Consider the following 14,611-nt stretch of genomic DNA (forward strand, 5'->3'; position numbering starts at 1 on the left):
ATCAGTTTGTGGTACCTACTTTTGTTGTTATTTTAAACCATGTTGATTCCAATCGTTGCCTTTTTTTCGCACCTGTCAAAGTAAAGTAGGCCAAACCCTATATCAATGCATTTTCCTTCAAAAGGGCTATCCTTTTATGCTTACATTAAAACACAACATTCTGTTTCACTGGCTGTCAATTGGTGTAATTTTTCACACGATTTTATTCAAATGGACGCATTATCTCAGGCGTAGATGTAACGGTTTGTCATTGTTCCTTGTAAACGAATCATTAATATTAGTGACGCTAAGATTTAGGGATTTTTAGATGACGGTACCAGCCATAGTACTACTTTTGTCATGTTAAACCCATAGAACTGTTAAACCCCTTAAAGTGTTCTGTCTATCCATGGTAGTGGCATAACTAGAACCGATGACATACCCAAAATTAAATTTTTTTAACCTCACTGTTTATTAACCTTTCTAAAAACAACTTTGGTATCAAAATGTCGCTCTCTTCCGAATAGTACCCGTCTGATTGTATTCGTTGAATGTGTTCAGGTACATATTTAATAACATCACTAAAAAAACTTGCCACTAACGTTCTGTCTTTTAAATGCAAAGACAAATTTTGTACGGAGAAAAAATCCTTGAAAGCGCTGAGAATGCTGGAATAACTTTTCCCAGTAATATAAGTTATACATCTATATGTTTCTAAATGGGTGGAATAAAAAAGCGAACAATAAAATATCAGTTTGAATATTTTTAACAGCAGTTGTTTTGGAACTTGCTTCTGCAAGTACGGCAACGTAGAAATTATATCGTTCTTTAGTTCTTCGCTAAAAGAATTCAAATTCATGTACCTTGTCTCTACAAGATCATAGAAAAGTTGCTTATCATCGAGTTGTTCTGGTTGTTCAGAAAAATATAAAACAAAGATCATTAATTTGGAGACGTTACTCGTAATTTTAAATTGCACTGAATCGTCTTTAAAACTCAAACTACGATTATATCGATAGAACACTAGGATTGTTTTAAAATAACAATTTAATAAATAATTATCTTCATCACTTAAAGAAACTGATTTCTTAAACAGAGTTTTTAAGATTTCGTTTATTATATCATTGTCAAATTCATTGCTCTCAAGCTTTGAAATCAATATCGTTAAAATTTTTATTTGAATACAATGCAGTAAATCGTTCGACAAAATTTTTTCTAAGATAACGGTAATTTCCTTATTTTTTGCACTGATAAATAAAAATGGAATATTATTATGAAGCCAAAGCCTTTTGCGGAAATCTTCGTTACGGCAATTTACAAATTCATTTAAAATTTCAGTTCGTGGTTTAACTTTAAATAAAACAAAATCGAAAAATCGAGTATCATATCTTCTGAGTTCAGTCAATAGGTCTTTTATAGCAAAGTTCATAACTTTGATTCCTTCTTTGCTAATACAGTGTTGAAATGAATTTTGATATTTCTCATACAACTGTTGGATTAGGAACGTGAAATTGGCAGTGACGTTCTTGCTTATGTATCTAAAGTTAATTTTGAAGAAACGTAAAATGCTACAAATTTTTTCTGGTATTCCTTTCGATGAACAAATAGCCGAATAGGAGCGTGCCGCCATTTTTCCATAGTGATTGGGATATCTCTGCAGTATATTCATAAATAACTGACAGAAACGTTCTATAGATACGTCCGATTGGCAAAAATGCTCCTTTATTTGTGACTCGGAGAAAAATTGGAACACCAGAATTGCCCGTTCGTCCAACTTGTCACAAGATAAAACTTTGTAGAAGTACAAAGATAAATTTGGAAATAATATAAAAAGGTCCTCTATGCATTTTGGCCTATTGGAAGTATCTAAACAAACCCCGTAGAATCGGTCAATTATGGCTCTAGTAAGCTGTAAGTCTGCGTTCCTAAAAATATAGCGATATTCAGAGTGACAGACAAATAAAAAAAAATATTTTTTACCTGACAATCCAGCTGGATCGTGCGAATAGTTCTACACATTGGACGATGATATCAGAAATGAAAGGTAGAGTGGAACATTGTAAGTTATTATCGGAAACTAAAATTTCTATGCTGTGTAGAGCTGATGATATGGCAGATTCTGCACTGTTCGGATCAGATATGACTTGTATTAGGTTGGTAAGAACCCATTTGAGTAGAGGCTGAAAGTGATTAGTGAAATACCTCTAAGAATTAGAGCAAAAAGTTTTGAAATAAGTTTTGAGCAAGGTATATTTAGAGGTGTAAAAATTTTGAGACTTGTAGATACAGTAATACCCTGACTTGCGCTACCCCGTCTTACGCAAAACCTGAGTTAGTTGATTTTTAAATCTCTCGTCGATTCGTCTTTTGTTTGAGCACCGCACAACTCTCGATTCGCCACTCTGTCTACGCTAGTGTGCAGATTATGACATGTTTGGACATGTTTCGTGGAATCAATGCATAGTTACAGTGTTACAGTACATGTTGTGTGTTCGTTACATCTACTGAGATTTGAAAGATGTCATCCAAACAAAATAGAACCAATTCTTTTGCATTAAACTAGAAAAACAAAACATTATCTTTGAAATGTAAACAACATTATCAAAGACTTCGCTGCAAAAATAAAAATTTGTAAATTGGAAAAGACGTTCGATCTACCGGAATCGATAGTCGGAAGAATAATTATAAAAGGCAAAGAAAAAATTCTTGAAGCTGTGAAAAATGCGCAATCTTTGAATTCAAGTGTCATATGAAATAGGAAAAAAATGTTAAAATTATGGTGTGATAATCAAGTAAGTGTGAAAAATTGTCCTGTTCATCGGAGCACGGTATGCTGGAGAGGTGGCTAAAGATGAAATATTTAAAGCTAGTCACGATTGGTTCAGCCGATTCAAAAGTTACTGTAACAGGAATTGCATTGCAGAAAGTAGAGGGGCGGCAAGCGCTGATAGAGACTGCGCGTCTCTATCCAGAGAAACTCAAAACTACGATAGAAGAAGGTGGCTATTGTTAAGAAGTTAGATCAAAGACCCAAGCTACTCTCGGCAACTTGCAGATCTCTGCCCAAATATATTTTTAAATTATAATAGCACAAAGAATGACACACTATTCCGTCAAATATAAGTTTACGTAAGCTTTTCTCAATATAGGCCGGCTTATCAGAACATATCTGCTCAAGTTTATATAACTGAAATAAACTGGAAGACATATGATATACGGGGTGATTAATTCAACACCATATAATACATGGTAACTAAATATAACAATAATTAATTAACTAATTACTACAACTATAGTAAGAGCTCGTCACACTATACCAGTCAAATCATATTCAACGTGGATGAGACTGGTCTGTTCTGGAAGAAGATTCGTAAATGAACTTTTATCGTGCGTGAAGATAAAACCTTTCCAGGTTTTAATGCCGCCAAACCTCAATTAATAGTGATTGTAAGTTAAAACCTCTGTTAGTTTATCGCTCAGAGAATCTAAGACCACTAAAAAATAAATCTAAAGCTGGTTTTCCCGATTTAGTAGTCGAATTGTAAAGCTTGGATGACAGCTTTCCCATTTGAGGATGGTTTGGTCATCACTTTATACCTGAAGTCGAACGTTATTGCCAATCTAAACAAATCCAATTTAAAGCGATGCTATTAATCAACAAAGCACCAGGTCATCCCCCTGCTACTTTAACCAATTTCGATCCAATAGTGAAAGTTGTATTTTTTCCAACAAGTACAACCAGCTTGCTTCAATTGATGGACCAGAGAGTCATCTAAACATTCGTAGCTTATTACACAAGAGGATCTTTTGTGACAACAACGAGTTTTCTGTTAAACACTTTTGGAAACAATTCAATGTTTTAGATGCTGTGAGAATCGTTGGACAAACTTGGAATAAAATTTCACAAAAAAACTTTAAATGGCATCTGAAAAAAATTGAGTATTTTTTTCACCACTGAAACTCGGGCAGAATCAGCGCCAAAGCCTGATGAAATTGGAAATCGCCCGTTTTTTCACAATTCGCAGAGAACTAAAGAAAATAGATAAAATTTGGTCTCAAATTAATAGTCATAAAAAATTAAGATGAGCATAGCTTTTAGTTTTTTGAAAATTTTCAAAAATCACCCTTATTTAGGAGTTGAAAAGACGCCCAAAATGAAGAATTGAATATTACCAATAAATATAAAAACTATTAGCATGTGAATTTTTCTATCGAATGATTCTTGATACAAAGAAATATTTGTTCTCATGACAGAAATAAGCATGTTGAATTAGAAAATCCACCCTTAAGCGCACTCAGGGGGTGGAATCATCCCCAAAACTAGAGAATATCAGAAATAATTGTAAAAATTCCAAAAAAAAAATATATTAAGATAATTCACATGCTAATAGTTTTTATATCAATTGGTAATATTTAAATTCCTCATTTTTGGCATTTTTTCAAACCCTAAGTAGGGGTGATTTTTAAAATTTTCAAAATACTAAAAGCTATCATTTCAGTTTTTTACGACAAGTAATTTGCGACCAAAAACATATTTTTAAGTATTTTTTTAATTCTCTGCGAATTGTGAAAAAACGGGTGAAAATCACAGGTTTTTTGCGGTCACTCTGTAGAAGTGGATAGTGATGACATACAAGAACAGCTAGGATTCACACAATCGGGAGCAGAAATGCGTGAGCAAAAGATTGAAGAAACTGATTCTTTAGAACCAGTTCAATTAGAAAATCAAATGATAGTTGGGAACTTGACAGAAGGTCTTAGTTCAATTGAAAAAGGGTTACAAATTTTGGAAAACATAGACTCCAACGTAGAGTGCATTTCTGCCATAAAACAAGGAAAAAAAATTATTATCGAGCTACGAGGTTTTGTGTACGAAAAAACCTTTGATCCCTCAAATTACTTTGTTAGAGTTCTTCTACGTCAAAATCATTTCCGTTTACATTTTTGCAGTTAATAATAATATAATTTGTTGTATTATCTAAGAGTTTATCACACATTTTTCTTGAAAATTATTGTTTTCTTTAGTCTCGGAGCTCAATTACATTACATAATTTGAATGTATTTACTATTTATATGCAAAATTATATCCCACTTATGCGAATTCGACTTACGAAGTTATCAATCGGTTCTATCATGTAAGTTTGGGGTATTACTGTATAAATAAATATTACGAGTTGAAATAATCAAAAAGAAGAAAAAATTGTTAAATTTCAACTTCTTACATCAGGAAAATTTTGTTTTAAATTTAAATTTATCTTTAAATTTGCTTTTTACTTTAAAATTTCACTAAACATGATTTAATACTGTATGATTTTTAACAACCGTCAAATAAATATCTTCTTTGCAGAAATGAAAACAAACATTTCTTCTACTTCAACAATGTAACATTAGCGAATTGGTACCACAAAATTGTTTAAAAAATGGAGAAATATGTAACATATCGCTGAAATTTAAAATGCCACCTACCTTATTTGGATTCGTATCAGAACTACACATAGCATGAATGACTAGTCTACTTTCAGGACTCCTTCTAATCCTTAAATCCGATTTAACTGCAGATTGATACAGCGATTTCAGCGCATCATCCAAGAACTGTATTTTATAATTTTGATTCGTGTCACTTTCATTCATTTTAAGACCGAAACGTTTCAAGACTTCCACGCTTAAAGATAGGGGTCTCTTCATGTTGCTCTTTTGAATTATAATCATTAAACGTCTCATGACTTTGTCTTTCTCGATATTTTTCCACAGGACATCTGCGTTTTCGATCATACACAGCATGACTTTCTAAAAAAAAGTCGTTAAACAAGTTTTTCGGTAGCTTCATTACAAAAATTCACTTTATAATACCCAATACTAATAAAAAATAACTTACATTTATAAATGCTTCCAAAACTTTTGCCGTTCTATAGTTTACATCACTAGAAGAACTGTTATTAATTATGACATTCTCAACAACAGTCGAGGACGTTTCTACTAAATTATGCAATTTTTCCACATCGTATCTGCTATGTCTCACAGCTACCATTATAATTTCTAGATATAGAACAGTTCTGAATATTATTTCCTCCGAAAAACCGCCTTCTTGAGAAATACTTAAGTTAACAATGAAATCGCTTATTTCTTCAAGAAATTCCATATTTTCTTTGCTGCAATACTGGTTTTGAAATACGATATCAGAGTAATTCCTTATTCTCTTTTCGGTGTCTAAGCTAGTTTGCGAAGAACATTCGCTAACTAAACTTTTCAAATCTATCGAGTTTAAGTAAGAGCTTGTTACGTCTAAATATTTTGTGAATACTCTTGTTAGGAAAGTACTAGAACCATTTGTGATATCGAAACAATTTATTAATTCTTGTCGGAATATTGCGCTACCAAACAACCACATATTCCTTTCTTTTAAATGTACATAGAATAAATTTTCACCATTAGCATAAAAATCCTTTTTATCTAGTCTATAATTAAGTATTAAATTTTTGTGACTACCTAAAATGTAAACGTTACATAAGTCTTGGATTTAGCGTGTAAAAATTTTTTAGTTTGGAAATACTAGACGCAAATCGATTAGTTAAAATCGTAAATTATAATAAAAATAGATTTACCTGTTGCTATAGTCCATAAAATAAATGTGATTTCAGCTCCTACTTCATAAAAGTCAGTTTTTAAACACAAACGGCAATATTTATAAATTTTTTGAATAATCGATGTATAAAGTGAAAAATTTTCTTCACTTTTCTTCAACTCATTATGAGCATGTAAGAATATTTGCGAAAAAAAGTGGCATAAACTTCTTGACTCTTCTTCTTCTAAAGACACATTTGTGTTTGAGTAAAGATATTCCATAACGACATCAATTTCGAAAGTCATTGGCCATACCGATTTTTTGTGATAAGTAGTCGCTAATTTTAAGGCTAACTCTCTAGTTTCCAAATCATAATACGTCTTTAAAATACCTCCTTTTATTATATCATCGTCAAAGGTACAACCTTTTCTTTTAGATTCCAGTAAAATGTAACTTTTAAGCTTCCAATCTATCGGCTCATTTCTCACAAAGTTATAAAACTCATATTTGTATGCACTTACATTCATAGTTATCCAGTATTTACGGAGGCTTTGGAGAAATTCCCTAGAAAATAAATAAATCAAAAATATAATAAAAAAAATAATTCATTTTTGAATGGTTATGATTTACAGAAGCGCAAATAAGTCAAAAAATGAAAAATGCCATTAGATTAGCATTAATATAAAAATAAATAAATTGTATGTACCTACTAAAAACAAATGTTTTGATTACAAATATAATAAGCAAAATTATACCTGAATGTTACATTACAAACCACAAATTAGTATTATTTTTTATTTAAATGCATTTCACATTGACAGTTCTGTTTTTGTCATTTTGTCTAAGAAACAAATGCCTTCTATAATTCATAGGCAACCAAGATCACAGGAATATGATACTAATTAGTGATGAGCAGAATCAAGTCATATCTGGCTTACCTGAATAAGAAGTGAATGCTGACAATAATTTACTTATTTATTGAAAAATCAATTATAAAATGTCCTCAATTGTGTCCATCACTAACAATGTAGCGTTATATTTACCCCTCATAATCGATATATCTCAAACTATCCAGAAATAGTGGCCAAATTTCCTTTCCCCACTCTTCAAAGGAGTAAAAAAGAAGACACTCGTATAAAGCACCTCCATCTTTACTCTCAACGTTCCTCAGAAACATGCTCAAAACTTTTTTAACTATGTGGTGTTGGTTCTCTCTAATGAATGTTTTTGGGAAACGTTTCACTATATCGTACATATCTATGCCCTTCATGGGCAATAAAGAAATGTCTAAAAATATAGTTACTTCTGCAGGTAGAGATGAAATAACTTGCTTCGATATCTCACGAGCGTACTGCCTGAACACCGTAATCGGTGATACAGCTACTTTGTTCATACAGCTCAGAATTTCTCTATTTAAATTTGGTAGCAAAGTGTCCTTGCGCTTGGTAATAATTAATAATAAGGTTCTTAACAAATGTAACGATAATGGTTTTGCTATATCGATATTTTTAAGGATGTGGTCAACAACCAATGTAAGCAAATCAAGATGCGAGTGGTTTAGACCATTATTTACGATATCTGTATGTTTTATAGAATTTATTAGGATTATTTGAAAAAGCCATGTGTCTTTTATAAAAATGTTGAAGCTGCTTCCACTAGCTTTCTCAATTAAAGTAATGTGGCAGCTGTTTTTGTTGAAAATGTCCTGAATTATATCATAATGGTTTTCGTAGAGACTTGTAAGAGCGCAGTGTAATATATTTGATGCAGCTTCTATTTCATTCGTAATGATTTCATCCTGAGTCAAATTTGCTAAATATGTTATTAAACTTATCTCTTCATAACAGTCACAACAACTATTATTAGAGGATTTCTGAAAAATTAATAATAAGATACGTTGCATTTTATATGTATTTTTACTAACAAATTCTCTCAAAATTCTTTCCATAACTCAAATTCAAAATTTTTAACTATATAACCTAAAAAACACAACATACATAACCGTAACTTTTGTCTACTTCTTGAAATTTCTTCTTCTTTTGGTCGAATTTTTGCGACTAACCAACCAACCAACGAAATGTGTCATTATTTTGCAAAAATAATTACGCATATTATCAGAAAATTTTAAACGTATTTTTTTAATCTTTTAATCAATAAATGTATAAAATTTTGGTATAAATTCGTACAAAAATATTTCACATGTATAAAAAGAAGGTCATTGATTTCCCTGTTTATTCTTTTCGATTTCTTTGAATTTCTTTATAGCTTCCGGCGGTGCTGGTTGTAATTTTTCATTTCGTACAATGGGAGTAAAGTCCAAGTTGGCTATCTAAAAATAAATATATGAATGTTATAAGACTCAAACTCCTCTCTGACTCAGGATAATGTAGACTATTAATAAGTTGAGTCGTTGACTATTGTATTACCTAATTTATACCATCATCAAAAACTGGTATTTGTTATATTTCATATCTAGGTACATCAAATAAAGATATTTGCAAACTTAGGATTGATTACCTGTGGTAGTACAGCTACTATGTAATTCCTGTATCTTGGATGATTTGCTATGGGATTTCCATGGAATGTAATACTTCTGAGTTCCATTAAGGGCCTTAATTTGAAAACCTCGTCCAGATCAGATATGCAGTTCCCATGGAAGTACAAAATCTTTAATTTCTTGAATTTCAAAATACACTACAATATAATGAAAATGAAGGTTTTGTTAACTGTTATTCAAAATTGTAGCTCAGAATAAAATCTCAAAAAATACTGCAAATTTTACCTCATCTATTTCTGTTATGAAATTGAAAGAAAAGTCGATCCAGCCCAACTCATCTGGATACTCCAGAACCGATTGGGCGAATTGATCTACATTCTTGGTGTTGGTGAGTCTATTGTTATTTAGCCAAATGGACCTGGTCAGAAATTTCTTTTTTTCTATTCCTCTATCTGGGACTCCAGCTACTCTTGTATATCTGGCACCCTCAAGGCCAATATCTAGAGATAAATCGTATAACTTAATAATGAGTTGAGAGAAGATCTTAATAAATATTTTCTGATTTTGATTCTAAGTATGCCTTTCCCAGTGTATTTAATGAATTACACAAAAACATACATTAATTTCAGTTTGACAATTTATTAACATTCAAACCAGGAACATGAAAATAAGACGAACATAACACAAAATGTGATAAACGGACACAATTGCAACTTAATCTAAAAACTAAGAAAGACGAATGCATGTACCTCTTAAGAATTTATCCACGTTTATAGTTTTCATTTTCCGAAAGGAAAAGTCAGCGGGTTTACCGGTGGAAAGCAGGGCAGTTTCTTCTTTGCTCATTGTTACGTTCGTACTTTATTTCGAGGAAAATTTTCGTCAGTGATCGGATAAGGGACACGTGTTACAAACCCCCAATTTAAAAGAGGCGAGGTTGACAAAAATGTCATTCCACGACACCTCTCAATACCGTGAGGCATTATTGATTGATCGCGTGACTGAAAACTGTAACAATTACCTACATTAAAAATCGAACAATTCACGCGACATATAGGGCGGCGAGAATTGTTGTAATAATTTTACCAGCATTTATTTTCTGTCCCAATACTGAGCGATAATATTTAAGTTAAGTTTGTTGAAAAAACTGGTTTCTGTTTTAAGTATTTTAAGCGACTTTTTTATGAACGTATAGGGTCAATGGTCCATGTCTAAACATTCAATTCAATCATCGGTTGTCCCACCTCGATTTTACTTTTCCCAGACTTCTATGAGGACAACGGTTTCAGTGAAACCCTCCTACACAGCAGGTGGTACTAGGGCTCTCGCTTCCTGCTCACGTGCAGAGAGGTATACGAGATTGTCGGACACCTCGTCAAATTTGACAACAAAAAAATAAGAAGTAGGTTTTGATAACTGTCAACTGACAAAATAGAGATCTTTACATTCCATTTTAAAAAAATTCCGAATTAATGCGTACTATAAATATTCTTTTACAGAGGTATTTCTACTTGAAATGTATACAGGGTGTTACAAGTTTGATTGCCTTAATTTTAATAGACGATATAATACATTAAAATAAACAAAAAAACTTATATGACAGGGGTCCTAAACTCAAAAATTTCCGAGAAATTATCAAAATCTCCGACTTGATGTACAAAAGTTCGATTAATTAAGGAATATTGACATAACTGCGCGCATAGAATACCATAAAATACAATGTTTATCACTTTCTTGAACTTCTTTATGCTTAATTCTAAAAAATAATTAGCGTTGTAATAAATTTAAAATTCGATAAAATTCATATCGAGCAATGTAACAACGACACGCCGGTTTATTAACACGAGGTACTAAGGTGTCCAGCAACCACCAATACGCAATTCAGTTGGTATCTGGATTCGACCGTGTCGGAGTGTTTTTTGCGTACCACTATTTCTTGAGGTGTTTTCCAGCGAGTGCGTGAAAATTGGCTTCGAAGGTGTCGTGCGTACATCGAAATGGTGGTGGACATTTTGAGCATATGTAGTAGTTTGTTTTGTACTTGTGCGTTTAAAAATTACTGGATTTTGCTTTTTGGTAAGTACCTAAATTATTTTTAATACGAATGATTACATAGCCACACAGAAAAAGAAAAAGTTGGGTATACTTTTCATGCGACATATATTTTTCGTAGTAATTTGGCCTCCTGAACACGAATGAATCTGGGGTCAGAATTGGCCCATCACGTCACAATTTTTTCCTAACCTCAAAAAACTTGTGAAAAACAGTGAAAATTGATGAAAATTTACTGGGAAAATTTGGAAAAAAATTTATTTCCACATCAAATAGTACATTTTTATGTAAAAGACTCTGCTGAATTCAAATCCACTGTCAGAATTAAGCTAGAACGTGTTTTTTTTCTAACCTCAAAAAACCGAGTAGGAATCGCTATTTTCAAATTCTGAGCGGATTTTGACCAGATTTTGTATAAAGAGTTTTTTTGGGTCGCTGATTACGAATATGAATTCACATTGTAAAAATTCAAGATGGCTGATCCAATATGGCGGTTGTACGTTTTTGAAATCCACCGATTTCAGTAAAATTTGGCATCATAAGGATTGCTGGTTGATCTCACCTTCATTAATCACACATCTGGAGCCAGATTTTCATATATTATAATTAAATTGTTTAAAATGCAGGAAAGAAATTCCTTATATTTTATAATACGTTTATCACATTTATCTACTTCTGTAGATGTTTACACGACAAATCTAAAATAGATGCTTTCCGTTTTGGTTTTGCGAGATCAATGGATGGTCTAGATCAGAGGTCCTCAAACTTTTTTGACTCTTAGACCACGTACCAATTTTTTCTGTTTTAGGTAGCACCTCCGTCTTTCTAATATTGAATTGTTATAAATTCATCAACTTCAAATGTGTTTAGACAACTGACACAGTGCAAGTTTTTACAAGTTACCAAGTGTTGAGACCACAAAGCGAATAACCTATTGCACAATTTTATAAAATATACTTAATATGTAATTGAGTGTAGTAAATAAAATCATTGTTTACTATAAAATTTATAATAATTCTAACAGTTTGATATACAAGGCCATACATGTAAATCATATTGGCCATTTCAGCATTTGAATATGCAAAAGCCATTATTAAAACTTAATCTTTTTAGAAAATAATCTTAATTTAACAATACACAGTATTAAATAAGATGACGGCTTCTTATTATTATTGTTTTGCATGGCCTTCCTATGATATGTTGCAGTAATTATAAATGTGTAAAAATGCACTTGATCAAATAAATCAATTTTGTTGTTAATCGGTTTGGAATATAAAAAAGTCTAAAGAAACAAAAAGTGAAGATAATACAATGACGCATATGGTGACCTGTTTTATTTGTAATATTATACAGAATGATAGACATTTTTTCGACAAATAATGATCGATGATACCCACACCTCCGCCACTGGTAAGTTTCTAAAGCTGGTAATTTTTTGTTTCATACCTACTATCATACTAAATATGCACACCGAATTTGATTCAATTATCTTAAGAAGTTTATAAATTAAAAATTAAAAACTGATTTTTATTTTAGTTTTTGACACACTGTAGCTGGACAATGGTTGTCCTAAGACCCCACATTTATAGCACAAAAAACTCTTATTTTTGACCACAGAATACGCCCCTGGATTAACAAAAGTATAACAATAATTTTATAAGTTAAACGAAATAGGTTGATTGAACTCAACAGAATATTCCAACAATTAATTAGCATTAATTAATAATATTCAAAGCAATTAAGTTATTGGTTTGGCCCGGGCGACGGAGAATGATCCCATCATCGATCTGGAATTTTCCCATGATTAAAGCATGGAGTGTAAATAAAGTTCCCCAAATCTAGCTCCAAATCTTCATCATGTTTCATAATCACTCGTGTTTTAACAATTTTTACTTTATATGTAATTTATATGTTTATTATAAGAAAGTATTATGTAAGGTACCGAAAAGTGGTCGTATTCTAGTTTTTAGATCTTTCGGTCGAAATTTTTTGGAGCTACGGTCCACGAACTGAATTTTTTTTTTCAGCTAAGCCGTTGCATGGACCAGATAGCTTGTTTATTCACCTTCAATTTCCTTTTTTTTTAAATTTCGATACGACCATTTTTCATCGAAATATCGGACTTTTAATGGAAAAGCATCCTATTGTCTTCAATCATCGATATCTCGGTGCCAAATGGTCCTACAGAGAATTGAAGGGAAGTTTCGAAAACTGGAATAAATTTTCGTCTTTTACACGAATTGTAAGAAACAGGAAAAAAGGTCAATTTGTTTTTTTAGAAAATTGACGGCTAAATTAGAAATATTCACGAAATGACTAATGTTAAGCATGACTTTTACAGTTCGATATAGGTACCCAGAAGAACCGTGTGAAGTTTTAACTCGATCTAGCGAACCGTTTCTTAGTTTCAAACAATAAAACTTTTGAAAAAAATTGTAGGGTCGCGTTTTTTGAGCTTAAACACTTCATAATCATAATTAAAATGGAAAAAAAATGTTTTTGAGGTTTCTTCACATTTTTACCGCAAATAACGTTTAAATTGATGAAATTTTTTTCAAAGAAAAAGGGTAGCTTTGAAAAAAACTGTTTTTTAAGTGATTACAGACTGTACAAAAATTAATTAGAAATTTCTGTCAAAAGTCATCAACTTTAATTTTAATTTAATTAAAAGTTGATGAACAGAAGCATAGGACGGAAAATCCGAATCGTGCTGGAAACTGGATTTTGTTATCTTCGATGTCCGGAAGGTTTTCCAAAAAAAAAAAATTCTAGTTTTGAAAATTCTTCAAAAAATATATATTTTTTAAATTCTTTTTCAGATATTAAAAAGGGTACTTAGTTTTGAAAAAATTGTTTTTTAAGTGATTACAGACTGTACAAAAATTAATTAGAAATTTGGCTCAAAAACGGTATGAATCGGGGTCGAAATCTGGTTTGGGTCATCAACTTTAATTTTAATTTAATTAAAAGTTGATGAACAGAAGTATAGGACGAAAAAGCCGAATCGTGCTGGAAACAATTGGATTTTGTTATCTTCGATGTCCGGAAGGTTTTCCAAAAAAAACAAAAAAAACAAATAATAATCCATCAATTTAAACGTTATTTGCGATAAAAATGTGAGAAAACTTCAAAAAATATTTTCCGAAACGTTGCGGCAGCATGTTATAGGAAATTTATTCCAGTTTTCGATACTGCCCTTCAATTCCCTGTACGACCATTTGTCGCCGAGATATCGATGATTGAAGACAAAGGATCCTTTTCCATTAAAAGTCGGATATTTCGATGAAAAATGGTCGTATCGAAATTAAAAATGAAATTGAAGCTGAATAAACAAACTATTTGGTCCACGCAATGGCTTAGCTTGTGCAAAACCGTACTTATCTTATCAACTTCCACGTCACCTGTTACATGAGTGTTGCACAACAATGAAAAAGTAATATTAACGGTCGATAGAAGGAAGCACAAAAAACAGGCACTTAGGTAGGAAATTCTGGAAGGAAGCCTAAATAGTTGAAGATAGG

General features: G+C 31.8%; 3 protein-coding genes across 3 annotated transcripts; all 3 read right to left on the reverse strand.

The window, feature by feature from the left end:
• Positions 1-139: 139 nt before the first annotated feature.
• On the reverse strand, positions 140-6,445 carry LOC108904191. The gene is made up of 4 exons (XM_023454660.1): positions 5,855-6,445; positions 5,446-5,766; positions 1,960-2,159; positions 140-1,904 (listed from the first exon to the last, which is right to left on the reverse strand). Exons 1-4 carry the CDS (start codon positions 6,365-6,367, stop codon positions 428-430), a joined length of 2,511 nt encoding a protein of 836 aa, XP_023310428.1. The 5' UTR covers positions 6,368-6,445; the 3' UTR covers positions 140-427.
• A 1,135-nt stretch (positions 6,446-7,580) lies between these two features.
• LOC108904089 lies at positions 7,581-8,549 on the reverse strand. Its single transcript, XM_018706506.1, has 2 exons — positions 8,466-8,549; positions 7,581-8,414 (listed from the first exon to the last, which is right to left on the reverse strand). Exons 1-2 carry the CDS (start codon positions 8,487-8,489, stop codon positions 7,581-7,583), a joined length of 858 nt encoding a protein of 285 aa, XP_018562022.1. The 5' UTR covers positions 8,490-8,549.
• Positions 8,550-8,672: 123 nt separating this feature from the next.
• Positions 8,673-9,914, reverse strand: LOC108904254 (leucine-rich repeat-containing protein 51-like). The gene is made up of 4 exons (XM_018706732.2): positions 9,788-9,914; positions 9,324-9,538; positions 9,059-9,235; positions 8,673-8,870 (listed from the first exon to the last, which is right to left on the reverse strand). The coding sequence occupies exons 1-4, from the start codon at positions 9,882-9,884 to the stop codon at positions 8,757-8,759; spliced, it is 603 nt and encodes a 200-aa protein (XP_018562248.1). The 5' UTR covers positions 9,885-9,914; the 3' UTR covers positions 8,673-8,756.
• Positions 9,915-14,611: the final 4,697 nt, after the last annotated feature.

This window comes from Anoplophora glabripennis, unplaced genomic scaffold, assembly GCF_000390285.2.
Source record: "Anoplophora glabripennis isolate ALB-LARVAE unplaced genomic scaffold, Agla_2.0 scaffold13, whole genome shotgun sequence".
NCBI classification, from domain to species: domain Eukaryota; kingdom Metazoa; phylum Arthropoda; class Insecta; order Coleoptera; family Cerambycidae; genus Anoplophora; species Anoplophora glabripennis.